This window comes from Schistocerca cancellata, chromosome 3 (assembly GCF_023864275.1).
Source record: "Schistocerca cancellata isolate TAMUIC-IGC-003103 chromosome 3, iqSchCanc2.1, whole genome shotgun sequence".
NCBI lineage: Eukaryota > Metazoa > Arthropoda > Insecta > Orthoptera > Acrididae > Schistocerca > Schistocerca cancellata.
The window spans coordinates 42,753,762-42,770,837 of NC_064628.1; the positions used below are offsets into that span (position 1 = coordinate 42,753,762).

At 38.0% G+C, this 17,076-nt stretch overlaps 1 protein-coding gene across 1 annotated transcript in view; it reads left to right on the forward strand.

Annotated features, from left to right (window-relative positions):
• LOC126176882 (WD repeat-containing protein 3) overlaps positions 1-3,902 on the forward strand; it is a 121,609-nt gene extending 117,707 nt beyond the window's left edge. Inside the window, 2 exon segments of the mRNA XM_049924082.1 lie at positions 1,326-1,551; positions 3,403-3,902. Coding sequence (XP_049780039.1) covers positions 1,326-1,551; positions 3,403-3,567 — 391 coding nt within the window. The 3' untranslated portion in view covers positions 3,568-3,902.
• The last annotated feature ends 13,174 nt before the right edge of the window (positions 3,903-17,076 follow it).

A 17,076-nucleotide genomic window follows, 5' to 3' on the forward strand; every position in this document is an offset into this window, starting at 1 on the left:
AAATAGGATTGGGGAGAAGAGATGTTTGTGGCACAACTTGACCAGAAGAAGGGATCGGTTGGTAGGGCATGTTCTGAGGCATCAAGGGATCACCAATTTAGTATTGGAGGGCAGCGTGGAGGGTAAAAAGCGTAGAGGGAGACCAAGAGATGAATACACCAAGCAGATTCAGAAGGATGTAGGTTGCAGTACGTACTGGGAGATGAAGAAGCTTGCACAGGATAGAGTAGCATGGAGAGCTGCATCAAACCAGTCTCAGGACTGAAGACCACAACAACAACAACTACAGTCCAAAAGATTTCAAATGCACACCATCATTTGTCAGTATTTCCATATTCCACTTCTTTCCATGTTGATTCTTTTTTTTTCTTAAACTTCAACCTACTCTAAATTGTGGTGTGAGTCTATCTCTGTTCTTGGATAAGCCTTAGAATCCAGAATCTTGTTTTCGTGATCTCTGTCTGAATATGATGTTAGCCAGCTGATATCTTCCAGTGTCCTCCAGCTGTTTCTAAGTATAACTCCTCCGCTTGTCATTTTTGAACTGTGAATTCGCTGTTACTAACTGAAATACATTGCAGAACTCAAATAGTCATTCTCTTCTCATATTACTACTACCAAGCCCATATTTTCCTGTAACACCATCTTCTGTTCCTTTCTGTAGTGTTACAGTCCATAATAATTACTAGATTATCATCTCCTTGTGCATATTGAGTTACCCGTTTAAAACTATTATAAGCTCTCTCTAGCCGTTCATATTCTGCTTGTGACTTCAGCATGTATAACTGAATTTTTATTGTTGACATTGCACTGTTCTCAATTCTGATGAGTGTAATTCTATTACTGGATTGTTAAAAGTCACCCACTCTCTGACCTACCTTTCTATATGGAACGCATCCTACTTCTGTTATACCATTACCTTATATCCATCTGACCAGAAATCCGTATCTTTTTTCGATTTCAGTTCACTGACTCCCACCCTCTCACCCTGTAGGAGGAGGAGGTTAGTGTTTTAACATCCCGATCAATGAGGTCATTAGAGATGGAGCACAAGCTTTGGAAACAATGGGGAAGAAAATCAGCTGTGCCCTTTCAAAGGAACCATCCTGACATTTGCCTGAAGCAATTTACAGAAATCACAGAAAACTGAAATGGCTGGACACAGGGGCGAACCCACAGTAGGGAAGCTAGAAAACCTGAAAATGGAAGTGCAAAGGCTCAACAGTGCATTAGTAGTTATTAAATGAGAATATTGTAAAAATGGAACTGGCTCTTTCTTGATCATATTTAAAGGAATATTAAATACTGTTCCTGTTTGTCCTCAGTGAACTAGAGGAGGCCTTGCTATTGCTTCCATTTCCTTCAGTCTGCGAACTGCTGACACTTCTGCCACGCCTACTGAAATACAGCAGTTATGGGACTGAACTTGCAAGCCGTGTTTCGATATTTCTTGTGAGGATGCATCATGGACCTATTGTAAGCAATCGGAATCTGCTTCCTGTTCTTAAGCAGCTGCAGGAGATAACATTTCGAAGATTGAATGAACTTCGGGTAAGTAATTTGCATGTTTTTTTTTCCGTAAAAGATTGAAGGCTTTCATCATATGGTCGCAGATTTAGGTTTGCAGCTCTATTCTGTTTCTATATGTTGTATCATTAAGAAAGCGCATAATATATCATCAGTAATTTGATTGAAGAAAAATTAAGCAAGTGTGTTTTATTATTGGTTTGGAGGAATCTTATCCCTTTTGTGTGCTCATTTCCTACATACCTAATGCATTCGTGTTGCCATAACACACTCATTACACTGTTTACAGTTTAGTTCATCTATGATTCCTTCTGAGAAGTCCTGTTTTTGGCCATCAGCTTTGTTGTAAACTGCCCTCTCACACATCTGTTCCCCTTTCTTCTGAAAAACCTTTATTCCTTGGTCATATCCTTTTACTCTTGGTAGTTCTAATAATTTTATATATCTAAAAACAAAGATGATGTGACCTACCAAACGAAAGCGCTGGCAGGTCAATAGACACACAAGCAAAAACAAACATACACACAAAATTCAAGCTTTCGCAACCAACAGTTGCTTCATCAGGAAAGAGGGAAGGAGAGGGAAATACGAAAGGATGTGGGTTTTAAGGGAGAGGGTAAGGAGTCATTCCAATCCCGGGAGCGGAAAGACTTACCTTAGGGGGAAAAAAGGACAGGTATACACTCGCACACACACCCATATCCAACCGCACATACACAGACGGCTTTCAGATATATTTTTCCCCCGTGGAATATTTCCCTCTATTATATCCATATCATTAATTTGAACCCAACAATTGCATTTGTTATTGTCACTGTTGCATTTCGAAATCTTTTCTGTCGTATTATTTTCTCTCTCTGTTTTTGCCACTAGTTTCACTTTGTATTCACCTTCTCCTTTTTACCTTAATCTACTATACAATTTTATCCCGCCTATATATACTCAATAATACGTAACCCACTTCCAAACCATAACCAAAAAAAAAATTTTTTTTTTCGCTTTCAACACTACCGCTGCTATAAAATCCACTGTTTCTAGTTCACAAACAGTTCCTTTCACCTATTAAACAACCATTTCGGCTGGTTCTAATAACTTTCACTTTATTTCCATTTCCATTTTTCCCACATCACCGATCATTTTTAGTCGCTTCCCACAGGTTTTAATGTCGTTATTTCTTCGTCAGACAATTGTTAGCCTCATTTTCATAATCTGCCACCACAAAACCACTCCTTTTAATACATTTACATGCAGTTTTTTTGAAATTTTCCTGAATTTCTCCACCCTTTAACGTGTTTTGGCGGCCATACAACCACCTAACCTTTGTGCACATTGTTGTCTACCAACCCAAGTTCACCACAGGATCAACATAGCCCAGCTTTAACCAACACTTTTTCGCCTTTTTTCACACCAGATCTCCAGTTGCTTTCTAGTTCACCTTTATCTCTCCCCATATATTTTTATTTTCATTTTCATTTCAGCCTCATGTTACACTTTCCACCTTCTAATACCATGTCACCCTCACAACACACCCACAACGACCCCGTTAAGTTTTATTCACATTACCTCCGCAAACAGGTGTGTCTGTGTATGTGCGGTTGGATATGGTTGTGTGTGCAAGTGTATACCTGTCCTTTTTCCCCCCTAAGGTAAGTCTTTCCGCTCCCAGGATTGGAATGACTCCTTACCCTCTCCCTTAAAACCCACATCCTTTCGTCTTTCCCTCTCCTTCCCTCTTTTCTGATTAAGCAACCATTGGTTGTGAAAGCTTGAATTTTGTGTGTATGTTTGTGTTTGTTTGTGTGTCTATCGACCTGCCAGCGCTTTCGTTTGGTAAGTCACATCATCTTTGTTTTTATATGTATATTTTTCTTCCAGGATGTGGTCGGTTACAACTTACATGGCCTTCAGTTTCTGCAGAGAGAGCTTGAGGCTAAGCAGAGTGTACAGTTGTTTCTTGATGCGACAGTGGAGAAGAGGAATAGAGACAAGCAGAGAAGGAAAAGAGAGAGAGTTGCTAAAAGGGCTCTACTCACAATGTAGACTACTTTTCATATGAAATGTGTGTATGTAATGATTGAACTATTGTGCATATTGTACAGAGAAAAGATTTTTCACCATCAGAAATGTATTCTTATCTTAAAACTCAAGTATTACCAAATGCTGGTTTGGTACTATTTCTTTTGTGCCTGTTCCAGAAGTGTATTATTCTGTTGATAATGCCTTACTGAGTAAGGTAAAATTATTGAAATCATTGTACCTGTAAAGTGTATATTAATTTTAACAACTGGATCATCTTAGCAATTTTTTTCTAATTCTGTCTCATTGTTATAAATTGTATTTGGAGTTGTAGCATGTCTGTTATTTTCAAAACTGTTTATTTATCTATTAAAAAGTTATATAATACATTTTATACACTTTTCTCAGAAAGGTCAATGTCTAGTTGCTGAAAATGATAAACATCGCTGATGGTTGTAAGTTACAGTTTTGACAGTTTGCCATCTTCAGACTTCTAGAAGCAAAAAATGTGTCATTGATATACAAGCTAGAAAACAACTTTCACTGAAAGGAATCCAGCTCAAGAATAAATGGAGGAGGAGTGCTACTGCTGTGTCAACCCTTCGGTTGTGCAATATACTTCAAGACAAAAAACATTCCACGTTTGTCATAATCCTTGACATCAAAAGAGAATATTACAGCACAAGTGAAAATGGAAGCCGAGCCTGTGTCTGAATTACTTTCCTGCTGCAAGACACTGATATTTACATGGGAGTAAAGTTCAGGAAATGACTGTCATAATTGTCAGGGGTTTTCCTTCGTCTCCATAAGGACATTTTGAGGAATGTGCCTCAGAATAGAGTCCATTTCACCTGCCCCAATCCTTCATTGACAACATGTTAAATGATCTAGTCATAAAGCATTGAACCTCTACAGCAGCAGATGAATCAGCAGTGTGCTTCCTACTATCATGTACATAGTTGGGGTGGAGACAGAATTAAACTGTCATTTCTAGACATTTTATGTGAATGTAAATCAGAGGGGTGGCTCAGGCACTCTGTATATTGCAAGGTAACAAATAGTGACATATATCTCTGTGTAAAGCTTTCATTATCCAGCTAAGTAGAGTACAGTTTTAAGTGTGACGACATGAAAGTCATTCCTTCTGACCTTTGTACTGTCTGTAAAACAAATCACATTCCAACAACAGAACAAAAACTTTCCAAAAGCAACTCCATAGTGCATGCATGACTTTCAGACGTCGCCTTCATAAGAAGAGCGCTAGTGGTGTGGACACTGCTAGTGTCGTCATCACTGGCAGTCTTCTAATTGCCAACAGAAACCATTGGATGATGTCTAGTAGTTGGAGGAAATACTGTGGAAGTTATACGAAATGATCCAGCTGTAGAACCACATATTCCACAGATTGCCAGGAAAGCTTGAAGTGTCACAACACTGTTTTCGCCACTCTCAGCCGGAAGCAGATGCTTTCAGAACAGCTGTATCCAAAAGTGTAGAAACAGCTTTTGCACGAAGGGAAACAAACAGTTGTCAAAATTATGACAGATTTGTGAGAAAAAGTGAAAATTTTATGGTGAATGAACTGTGGAGTAAAGTCGTGAAAAAATATTATGTGTTGTTCTTGTTTTTACTTTGAGAAAATGCCACATGATATTGTGTGTACAACAGTTTGCAGAAACCTGAGTTAAATTGTATATGAAGGGTGTAGAGATTGTTGCCAACACAGTTAGCAATGTAACTGAAGTTTAATATCTGCGAAAGCTATGTACAGACTTAATTACTGACAGAGAGGGTTATTTATGCAAGCTAGTTATTCACTCTTTTCTTGAAACATTACTGGTTATAGAAGAAGGTTGTTTCATTCCTGTGGTCACAAACTGCATTGCCTCTTCAGTTCAGGGCTCATCATAAATTTGATCAAGAGCTTTTGATTCTGTGTTCTATATTGTTTACTATATGGTGTGCCACATAAAACCAGTATGCCTTACGTACCAGTTAATTATCTCCAGTCGAATTGCTTGTAAAGTGGCAACACTGTCATGAAAGTTAGCTACACTGCATTTTGTAGGAAAGTTGAGTGCAGCTGCGTGTTTGTACATCAGTTGTGGTGAGAAGCTCGTATTGTTGAGTTGTTACAGAAATGGGGCAGCTCGCATTAGAACAGTGGATTGATATTGTGGACAGGTTCCATCAAGAAATGTAAAGAAAGGTTTTAAGTGAAGTAACCTGGTAATAAACTCCCCACAACTAGTCAAATTCACGATTGGTACAAGAAATGGAGGGCTGTTGTATCCGTTCTGAATGTGCAGAGGAATAAGCGACCGATGGTGAGGACCCCTGAAAGTATAGACAGAATTTGCCTGGACATTACAAAAGTTCCCACAAATCCATAAGGAGGTTATTGCAGCAGGATGGTGTATCTTGTACATTGTGTCATTGTGTACTAGAAGGTATGAAATTAAAAGCCTCTCATGTGAGTGTGCTGCAAGATTTGAAATTTCAGGAAAAAGCCAAAAGAGTTCATTATTGCAACTGGCTGTTAACACAATTACTAAAGGTTACTTCAACTCATTGCTTTACTTTGTGTCATATGAGGCCTGGTTTCATTTGTCAAGTTATGTAAACTCCAAGAATTGCTGATACTGGTCACAGGACAATCCACATATTCTGCATGAAGAACCTTTCCACCGACAGAAGAGAGATGTTTGGTGTGCATTGTCCAGAATGCACATTATTGCCCCCATAGTTTTCAATTGCACCAAAAATAAAAAAGCATTGCCATATATCTAGAGATCTTTGACTCTTTATATGCACAGTTAACAGATGCAGAGCAATTGTATGCCTGTATGCAGTATTCCAACAAGATTGAGCAACAGCTCGTGTCCATCCAAAGTATGGCCCACTTCACCAATGTGTTCCCCAAAGACATACTTGTCAGTAGAGGGCTCTGGGCCCCAAGGTCCATGGACTTAACATTATGTGGTTTTTACTTATGAGGCACACTAAAAAGCAAAATGTACACTGACAATCCTCGCACAATAGACAATCAGAACGGAACATTAGTAGAGAGATTAACATCACCGTGCCTGCAGAATCACAGCATATTCCTGGTAGCATCATCAGGCAAAGTCAGCGATGCCTGAGTGACCATGGCCACCGGTTCCAGCATCTTTTATAAACAGGTAACTACATGTTTTTTAATGTTACTATTATCTATTCTTTGTCCGCCCCCGGTAGCTGAATGGTCAGCGCGATAACGTCAATCCTCTGGGCCCAGGTTCGATTCCCAGCTGGGTTGGGGAATTTTCCCCACCCAGGGACTGGGTGTTGTGCTGTCCTCATTATTATCCTCATCACTGCAGGTTGCCGAAGTGGCATCAAATTGAAATACCGGCACCCAGCGAATGGCCTGCCCGACGGGGGGCCCTAGCCAAAAGATTAAATAAATAAATAAATCTATTCTTTTTTAGTTAGTTCATTGTTACTTGAATTTCGAGCATGAGGTGTACTGTATTTCTCCACATGCTTACAAGTTTTTGCAGTTATCAGGTTTTGATGTTCTGCCTCATCCAAATTTATTAAGGAAACTTAGCTGCAATGTATATAAGTAGCCCTAATCTTAAGTCACATGAAGGATGAAGTTTCATTTTTGGAACCCATGTATTGCCTGTGAAGAAATTTAATGTAGAAAACTTGTTTAATGTAGTGATGACATCATTAGTAGGTGTGGGAACTGTTGGCTTTCCAATTGCTTCACTTGTAGATATTGCCATCAACAGAAAATCCATTACACATTTTGCAAATCCACCACATGCCAATTTTGTGTACCCATCTCGCACAGGTAGTAAGAGACCAGTGGTTTTCTGCATGACACTGTTCATATTTTTTAATACATACAAAACAACCAGATAAATCTGAAGAACCATAAGCAAATGTTTTGTTATCCAGATCTTGATAACCCTGATAGTGTTAGATATGCTTCTTTTGTTGGAGTCTGTGGCCTTCATCTTTAGAAAGGCAAAGTGCTACTCAAGTGTTCAGTGATCATGTTGAAAGTTGCTTGGTTGAGATGGGGCCAGTTTATAATGTAGAGAACTGGGAAGGCACAGCTAAATTTATAAATTTCATTAGGACCAGGTGGAGCACAATCAGTGTTGTAACACCTGTAAAAGGAATTCAGCATGAAAAAAGGAATGCAGAAGGCTCCGACAGATAAAGCAGGACACATGCATTATAATTTTCTGGATAAATTTATTACTTGGTTAGACAAATGCAGAGTTTTAAGGTCAGGGAATGATAAACTGTCCCTAGAAACACACACAGCTCTTCAGCTTACTACTCATGGATTAACCCTTTCCACCGTAGTAGCAAGTGACACTCAAACACTGCGAATTTTGTTTTCAACTCTGATGTTGAGCCTCATTCAATATGATTTTTCATAGCTCTCACATGCTCCATTATTGAATCTTACTGTACTAGGCATTGATGCCACATAGCATTGCCATCCAGGGAAGCCTATGTTAACTAAATGTCAAACTGTAGCAGTTATGATGTGTGTTCAATAATGGCCCCAGATTTATATCCCTTTTACTGTGAAACCCCACATTCGTCTTTGGACAAACGATGACCAGTTGTCATGCAAGTTACTTACAGTTTCACTCACAGTCATGCCATAGCGAACCGGATTCCCTGAGAACTCTCTACTGATAATGAAGAATATCAAGGTTGGCAAGTATGCTGTGATCAAGCAACCAATATTACAACAATACAAGATACTACTTCATGACTTCTTTTTTTACTCCAGCAATTGCTTCCAAGGCAAGAGTGATTTGTAGCATAACAATTCAGTACATTTCTGTCATCAGTAAGAGAGATCAACTCTCCCCAGAGTCTTTCAGAATTTCCCTGACTTTTTCAGTCCACTCACTTTTCCTGAGAACTCTAGATTGCCCAGACAAGTTTCCACCCTGTGTTTATTTAGTTTTCACTGTCATGCTTATGTTGATTACTGCAAAGAGATTGTGACAAGCACCTAGTCACTGTACTTTCATTCTTCATTTGACAGTGAAAAATTATATTTAATTATCCACCTTCCATTTGAGCTTGGCTGGATTACTTCAAAGTAGTTTTGTTTGTTAATATGGAATATACTGATTAGATACTAGCAATGCAATCAGAGAAGAGAAGGGTAACTCAGAGAAGGGAAGGGTAACCATTTGGCACCACACAGGGGGCAATTGTTTTGCTGAACAGAGGTTGGTGCTCGAGATTCCACTGTTGTCTGACAGTGACCGGCACAGCACAAGCTCTGGCCACATGAGTACCATGCCTCCTGAGCTGAGGTGCCATTTATCACGTGAATAAGAGACTGCCTGACTACAGCTCTAGCCAGTTCCTGCCAAGTTGTTGAGTAGCTCCAGTTAGCAACAGATGATTTCTGTATTGTGAACTGTGAAAGTGTTTTAATGTATCCCAGTTTTGTCAAGGACTTGTATAAGGATTTGAAACAAGGATGCTCTGTGCCAAAGTCGAGTGAAATACAATATTTTTCTAAGTGGTTGTGTTCTGTCATTCTTTCGATTTATGCTTCAGAAACCATGCACCGCCCCAATAGGACAAGAGTACTTTTGGCAATGAGATTACTTGGTCACTTCAGGAAGAAAAGATGAACAATGAAAGTTTTTATGTTTTATTATACAGCTATTTTTTTCTAAGAATTGGGATGCACTAATTACTTAAAACTGGCACTGAAAGTGAGGCAGTTGTTAAAAAAAAAAACCCCTTGACAGTAAGTTCAGTTTTGTTTCTTTTTCAGCAGACCGTAGAGCACTTGCATTTGATTTTACACTCATCACTGACCAAATTATGCACTGCATCACAAGTAAAAACATTTTGCATTGGGGATAGGTGGAGGTGTGTGGAAGGCAGTATAAGCAATACAGATCAAACAGATAAAAATTATTTCAAGTTGTGGCACAGTGTTTGGAGTTTCCTCTTCTTAGAACCTTGAAGCGACTGCACTTAAGTTTCATTTTTTTTTTCTTTTTGCAAAAGTAATCCAGTACAATAGTTAGTGTTCCATACAATTTTCTTCAACATTTGTGATATAATGTATTGAGCACACAAATTTTCACATCATCAGTCATAATTATTTTCAGCTTCTACTGTTCTCTCGTTCAACAGCTTTATGATCTTTGCAGAGTCAAATAACTGTATGCAGCTACTTTCACAAGAAATTAATGTGAGACCGACCACTGCTACTTTTCATATGAACCAACCACACCAAAACTTCAGAGGGTTATTCTCACATATGATGTCTGTATATGGATGACATTTAATTAACACTGGATGCTTATATGAAAATATATGCATCTGCAAAGTTAGCCAAAATTTTCTATGTCCAAATTTTAAGGCAATTTGTGGGGGCAATATCTCAACTACGTCTCGTTGAATCCTTTTTTCTTGCCACAGCTGGAAAGGGCATGCTTTAATCTTGCAGAGCTATATTGCTTAATGTTTGGATCTTGTGTTTGGATGCATAAGAATACCTTTCAAAAGTTCTTACTTTAGCGCTTTGAGAAGACTGAAAAGTGAAATATTTGGCTAATTAAGTCTCATAATACTACTGGTAGTTATTTTATTTCAGTATACAAATCAGTTTCAAACATTTGTTTAACATAAGCTATAAAAAAAAGTATACAGTAATACTCAGCACCGGAAATTTGAAAAACAAAAGTATTAAAAAGTCAGTTCCATTTTTGATTAAACAGTTCTACAGTTTTGTTAAGGAGAGATAGTTTATTGTCTTCTTAATGATGATGATGATGATGATGATCACGGTGCTTCTAAAGTCTGGAATCCAGTGGAAGGAATGAGCAGAACCATGTGGATGTATAAAGCTGATGAAGACATCTTGTTGTTCATGTGAAACTTCATATACGTTTCCAACCCACCAAAAATTGTCATACATACATGCAACATACAGTCCCGGTAGTAAACTTGCAATTCAGACTACTGAAATTCCTTCATCTGCTTGAAGGCATTAACTGTGAGTGCTATAGCATCATTGGAAACTCTGCTTACTCTGAGCTGATTACAATTACTTGGCTTAAACTGAAGATTTTCTCTTGTTCCAGCAATTGTATGGCCCCTGGAGAACTTTGTTTCTTGATCAGGCTGAATTTTTGCAATTTCTTCTTTTGGTACATAAAAAAATTTATGCCTGGAATACTATCATCACAGAATTTGAACAAATCATATGGAATCGAATTTTGATTATCTAAGGGCCTCTGCAGACAAACAGTGACTTCTAGTCTTTCTGCAGTTCCCCCCATGCTATCACAAGGCAATTTACCATGGCCTGTTCCAAAAATATTCCATTCAGCAGTAATACCAAAATCCTTTGGGGCAGACATAAATTGATGAACCCTTTGAAATTCTGATATTGGGCAGCTGAAACATCACTAAAGTAGTAAATGTTCTTAATGTTTTCAATCTTTGTTATTAAATATGATATTAATTTTATTTGAAAGTCATGAACAGCAATGGTATCATGACGGAGGCAGTCACTGATCATACAAATGCTAATACTTTGACATTCTTTGCCACCAAAATGGACAACAAATGGATGTAATGAGCCCTGACTGCTCTCCCAATGAAATCCTTGCACAGCATCTTGAACAACAAATGAATAATCCTCATCAAAATCTATCAATATAACTAATTCATCCTCTGCAAGTTTTCCTTTTAGCTGCTTAAAATATAAACTTTGGTGTTTTGACACAAAGTGATGACTTCTCAAACCGGTAATTTTCAAAATCAGTGCTTCCATGAAATCTTCAACAGTTCTCTGATGTGTCTCCATTGTGTCTCTGTCAGTATGGATCCAAGGCTTGTATTCAATTGTTTCTTCGGAGTCACAGTCTTTAAAAGCATCTTCAAGAAAAGCCTCTAGATGTAGATTTCCTGCACATTCCTCACCACATTGCAGCATACAATCTTTTGATTCCAAACTGCAAACAGTTGTGTTTTTTAAATCAAATCCTTGTAGTCATGTTGGATGGGAGTTGCTGAAGCCAACATTAATTTGACATTTTGATGAATTTAACATACACATACTGAATGTTTTCTAGAAGTAGTACACCATTTTGGCCTGAGCTCACAAAATTTTGAGAAGCTGAGTTGATTTCCGTATTGCGTACAATAAACAATGGGCACTTGTTTCAGGTGACAAAGGAGCAGGCACTTCTGCTTAAGAGTCTTTTCCTTATTTATTCATACTGTAACACAATCTTTTTTGCCTGGGCATAAATGAGAAGACTCATCATCTTAAAAAAAAAAAGTGAGAACATTTTGTTTTACTTCATCATTGAGGTTCTTTTTCTTTTCAGTTTGCATGTGTTGCCAAAATCCCACCACCTTTAGTTTCCTAGCTTTTTAGCCATTTTAGTCGGAACAGCAAATTCTTTAGCTGTTTTTTCAATAATGCAGCTATTTGGGGCCAGGGTCAAAATTTGCTTGAAGTCTGTAGTTCTTCAATTAAGATGTCCATATCTTTACATTTTTGGCACTTTCTATCTGAGCAACATCTACTTGGCTCACACCAACAGCCATGGCAACTGCCTAGTAATGCTGCCTTGAGCTTTCAGAACTTTGTGCTTTATTTCTCCCATTGAATCCCTTTTCCTAATCTGTTGAAGCTCTAAAGGTGACTCTCCAAGTGACGATCATGAAGTATTAGCAATAAAGCAAGCATCAACAAAATCTATATCTTCAGTGGATGGTGATTCTTGTGTATCTTGATGGGGTGATTCTTTTTGGGGTATTTCATCTCTACATTTGGTACAAATTTTCTGAGCGCATTTAAAAACTTCATTAGTCAATAACTTCAACCATCAGACATTGCAATGGTTACTGGAGTTAAAGCTTTCTTGATTATGTATTTTGATTTACCAAATGTGTTGCAGAAGTCTTCTGCAGGAAGTGAAATTGTAATCAACAAAGCATCATGACATGAACACTTTTGAACATCTTCAGGTAAATCTAGCCCTGACCTACATCACAGAAACTCCCTGTCCATTTGTGACATTTCTTTAACTGGTTGTAGTTGATTTTTGCCATAGCAGAAAGTGATGACTTATGGCAATAAGCTCCATACGACCCACCAAAATCGCAGGGTGCAAGGGTCTCTTGGTTCATTTTGTACAGAAGTTTATTAACCTATAACAATCAATTTTGAAAGGTCATGAATGTCCTGGTTTGAAGCATAATGTAAGATGCTACTACACACAGATTCATATGAATCATTCACTTAAAATATCACAGTTTATGTAATTTACTTGTAACAGATTCAGTCTTGTTTGTAAATAAAATATATGAATTAGACTGTAAGAACATGAATATAATAGAGTCGAACATTCCACGTGGGAAAAATATATCTAAAAACAAAGATGATGTAACTTACCAAACGAAAGCATTGGCATGTTGATAGAAACACAAACACACACACAAAATTCAAGCTTTCACAACCAATGGTTGCTTCATCAGGAAAGAGGGAAAGACTAAAGGATGTGGGTTTTAAGGGAGAGGGTAAGGAGTCATTCAATCCCGGGAGCGGAAAGACTTACCTTTGGGGGAAAAAAGGACAGGTATACACTCGCACATACACACATATCCACCCGCACATATACAGAGACAAGCAGACATTTGTAAAGGCCTTTACAAATTTCTGCATGTGTCTGTATATGTGTGGATGGATATGTGTGTTTGTGCGAGTGTATACCTGTCCTTTTTTCCCCATAAGGTAAGTCTTTCCGCTCCCGGGACTGGAATGACTCCTTACCCTCTCCCTTAAAACCCACATCCTTTCATCTTTCCCTCTCCTTCCCTCTTTCCTGATGAAGCAACTGTTGGTTGCGAAAGCTTGAATTCTGTGTGTGTGTTTGTGTTTGTTTGTCTTTCTATCAACATGCCAACGCTTTCGTTTGGTAAGTTACATCATTTCTGAAAGTATTTGTATGGAGTGTAGCCATGTATGGAAGTGAAACATGGACGGTAAATAGTTTGGATAAGAAGAGAATAGAAGCTTTTGAAATGTGGTGCTACAGAAGAATGCTGAAGATTAGATGGGTAGATCACATAACTAATGAGGAAGTATTGAGTAGGATTGGGGAGAAGAGAAGTTTGTGGCACAACTTGACCAGAAGAAGGGATCGGTTGGTAGGACATGTTCTGAGGCATCAAGGGATCACCAATTTAGTATTGGAGGGCAGCGTGGAGGGTAAAAATCGTAGGGGGAGACCAAGAGATGAATACACTAAGCAGATTCAAAAGGATGTAGGTTGCAGTAGGTACTGGGAGATGAAGAAGCTTGCACAGGATAGAGTAGCATGGAGAGCTGCATCAAACCAGTCACAGGACTGAAGACCACAACAACAACCACCTTCAGCTAAAACAATGATTTTTGATTATTGATGATTCAAACATTCAGCACTACACACTACGATTGTACATTATCAACACCAAAGATAGCACTGCACAGAAGGTTACCACTGTGAAAATTGCCAATAATGAAAGCAACGATTGAAAGTGGTGCATTTCAGCAGGGTATCATTGTGAGGATAGAGCCTTAAAAACCTACTGCTGCTTTATAATGCTGATGGAAAGTGAGTGATAGTGCATTGTGTGGTTAAAACGTTCTAACGCAACACAGCGTTCTAATATGATCATCTAGATTTTATAATTTTTAAGAGCATTTTATGAGGTTATACTATATTTACAGTCTATATTGTACAATAATATAAATATACTTCTTGTTAGCACAGTTACATTCCGTAAACCACAGGCAAATCTATTAAGAGACACTACAAGTAAATAACTGCAATGGTAAAGCGAAAGATTTTTGAGTCATCAGTCTTCTAACTCTTTTGACGTGATCCACCATGAATTCCTTTCCAGCCTCCAATTCTTCATCTCAGAGTAGCACTTGCAACCTACATCCTTGAGTATTTGCTTGATTTATTCCAATCTCTACCTTCCTCTACTTTTTTACCCTCCACAGCTCCCTCTAGTATCATGGAAATTATTTCATGATGCCTTAACAGATGTCCTACCATTCTGTCCCTTCTTCTTGTCAGTGTTTTCCATACATTCCTTCATACAATGATGTCCTCCTAATGTACATTTACAGATATTTCTCCCCCACGTTAAGGCCTATGTTTGATACTAGTAGACTTCTCTTGACCAGGAAAGCCTTTTTTGCTAGTGCTAGTCTGCTTTTATGTCCTCCTTGCTTTGTCTGACATAGGTTATTTTGCTACCTAGATAGCAGAATTCCTTAACTATATCTACTTCATGATCACCAATCTTGATTTTAAGTTTCTCGCTCTTCTCATTTCTGTTACTTATCATTACTTTCGTCTTTCCTCAATTTAATCTCAGTTCATATTCTGTACTCATTAGACTGTTCATTCCATTCAGCAGAATCTGTAACACTTCTTCATTTTCACTGATAGCAGATATTATCATTGATATCCTGTCACCTTGAATTTTAATTCCACTCTTGAACATTTCTTTTATTTCCATTGCTGTTGTCAAATGTATAGATTGAACAGTAGGAGTGAAAGACTACATCCCTGTCATGCCCCTTTTTAATACAAGCACTTCATTCTTGGTCTTCCACTCTTCTTGTTCCCTCTTGGCTCTTGTGCATGTTGTATATCAGCTGTCTTTCCCTATAGCTTACCCCTATTTTTCTCAGAATTTCGAACATCTTGCACGATTTGACACTGTTGAACCCTTTTTCCAGGTTGACAAATCCTATGAATGTGTCTTGATTTTTCCTTAGTCTTGCTTGCACTGTCATCTTCAGCATCAGAATCACGTCTCTGAATGTTCTTCCTAAAGCCAAACTGATTTTCGCCTAACACATCAATTTTCTTTCCCATTCTTCTGTACATTATTCTCATCAGCTACTTGGATGCATGAGCTGTTAAGCTGATTGTGTGAAATTTCTCACACTTGTCAGTCCTTGCAATCATCAGAATTGTGTGAATTATGTTTTTCTGAAAGTCTGATGGTACACTGATAAGCCAGAACATTATGACCACCAACTAACTATCAATGTAAACCTGTCCAGGCGATAGCAGCATCACCTGACAAGGAATGACTGAAATTCAGACACATGCACAGTGCATGTTGTCCATGAGTAGACTGGAGAAGGTGCGCAATATATTTTTTATTTATTTATTTATTTATTTACACATCAAGTTCCGTACGACCAAAGTGAGGAGCAAATCTCCAAGGTCATTGAATGTGTCAGTACATGAAATTACAACATAAAAGTAATAACACAAAAATAAAATATTTATGAACCTGAAAAAAGTTGATCCATAAGTTTAAGTACAGACAATCAACAATACAACAAGAATCATCTTAATTTTTTAAGGAACGACAGAATTTGAGGAGTGACCCACGAGAAAACTCTCCAGTTTCAATTTTAAAGCGCGTGGATTACTGCTAAGATTTTTGAATTTGAGTGGAAGATTATTGAAAATGGATGCAGCAGTATACTGCACAAGAGTTAAGGAAGTCCAATCCAAATGCAGGTTTAATTTCTTCCAAGCATTAACTGAGTGAAAGCTGCTTATTCTTGAGAATAAGCTAATATTGTTAACAAGAAATGAGAGTAACGAATATATATATTGAGAGGCCAATTTCAAAATATCCAGACTCGTGAACAGGGGTGGACAAGAGGTTCGTGAACTTACACCACCCATTCCTGAGCCAAAAATATCCTTTTAGAATGGGAAAAAGTTTCCCCACAATATAATACCACACGACAAATGAAAATAAGCTAAGTATACTAGTTTTTGGGTCGAATATCACTCACTTCAGACACCATTCAAATAGTAAAAATGGCAGCACTTAGTCTTTGAACAAGATCCTGCATGTGGGCTTTCCACAACAGTTACTATCTATCTGAACACCTAGAAATTTGAACTGTTCAGTTTCACTAATCATATGCCCATTCTGTGAAATTAAAACATCAGGTTTTGTTGAATTGTGTGTTAGAAACTGTACAAACTGAGTTTTATTGTGATTTAGCATTAGTTTATTTTCTACAAGCCATGAACTTAGGTCATGAACTGCACTATTTGAAACTGAGCCAATGTTGTCCACAACATCCTTTACTATCAAGCTAATGTCATCAGCAAACAAAAATATTTTAGAGTTACCCGTAATACTAGAGGGCATATCATTTATATAAATAAGGAACAGGAGTGGTCCCAACACTGATCCCTGGGGTACCCACCCCATTTGACCATACCCCACTCAGACCCCACATCACAACCATTCGCAGCATTATGAATAATGACCTTTTGCTGTCTGTTGTTAAAGTAAGAGGTGAACCCATTGTGAGCCACTCCCCGTATTCTGCAATGGTCAACTTCTGGAGCAATATTTTGTGACCAACACAAGCAGACACCTTAGTTAAATCAAAAAATATGCCCAACTATAGCATTTTCAGTTGTT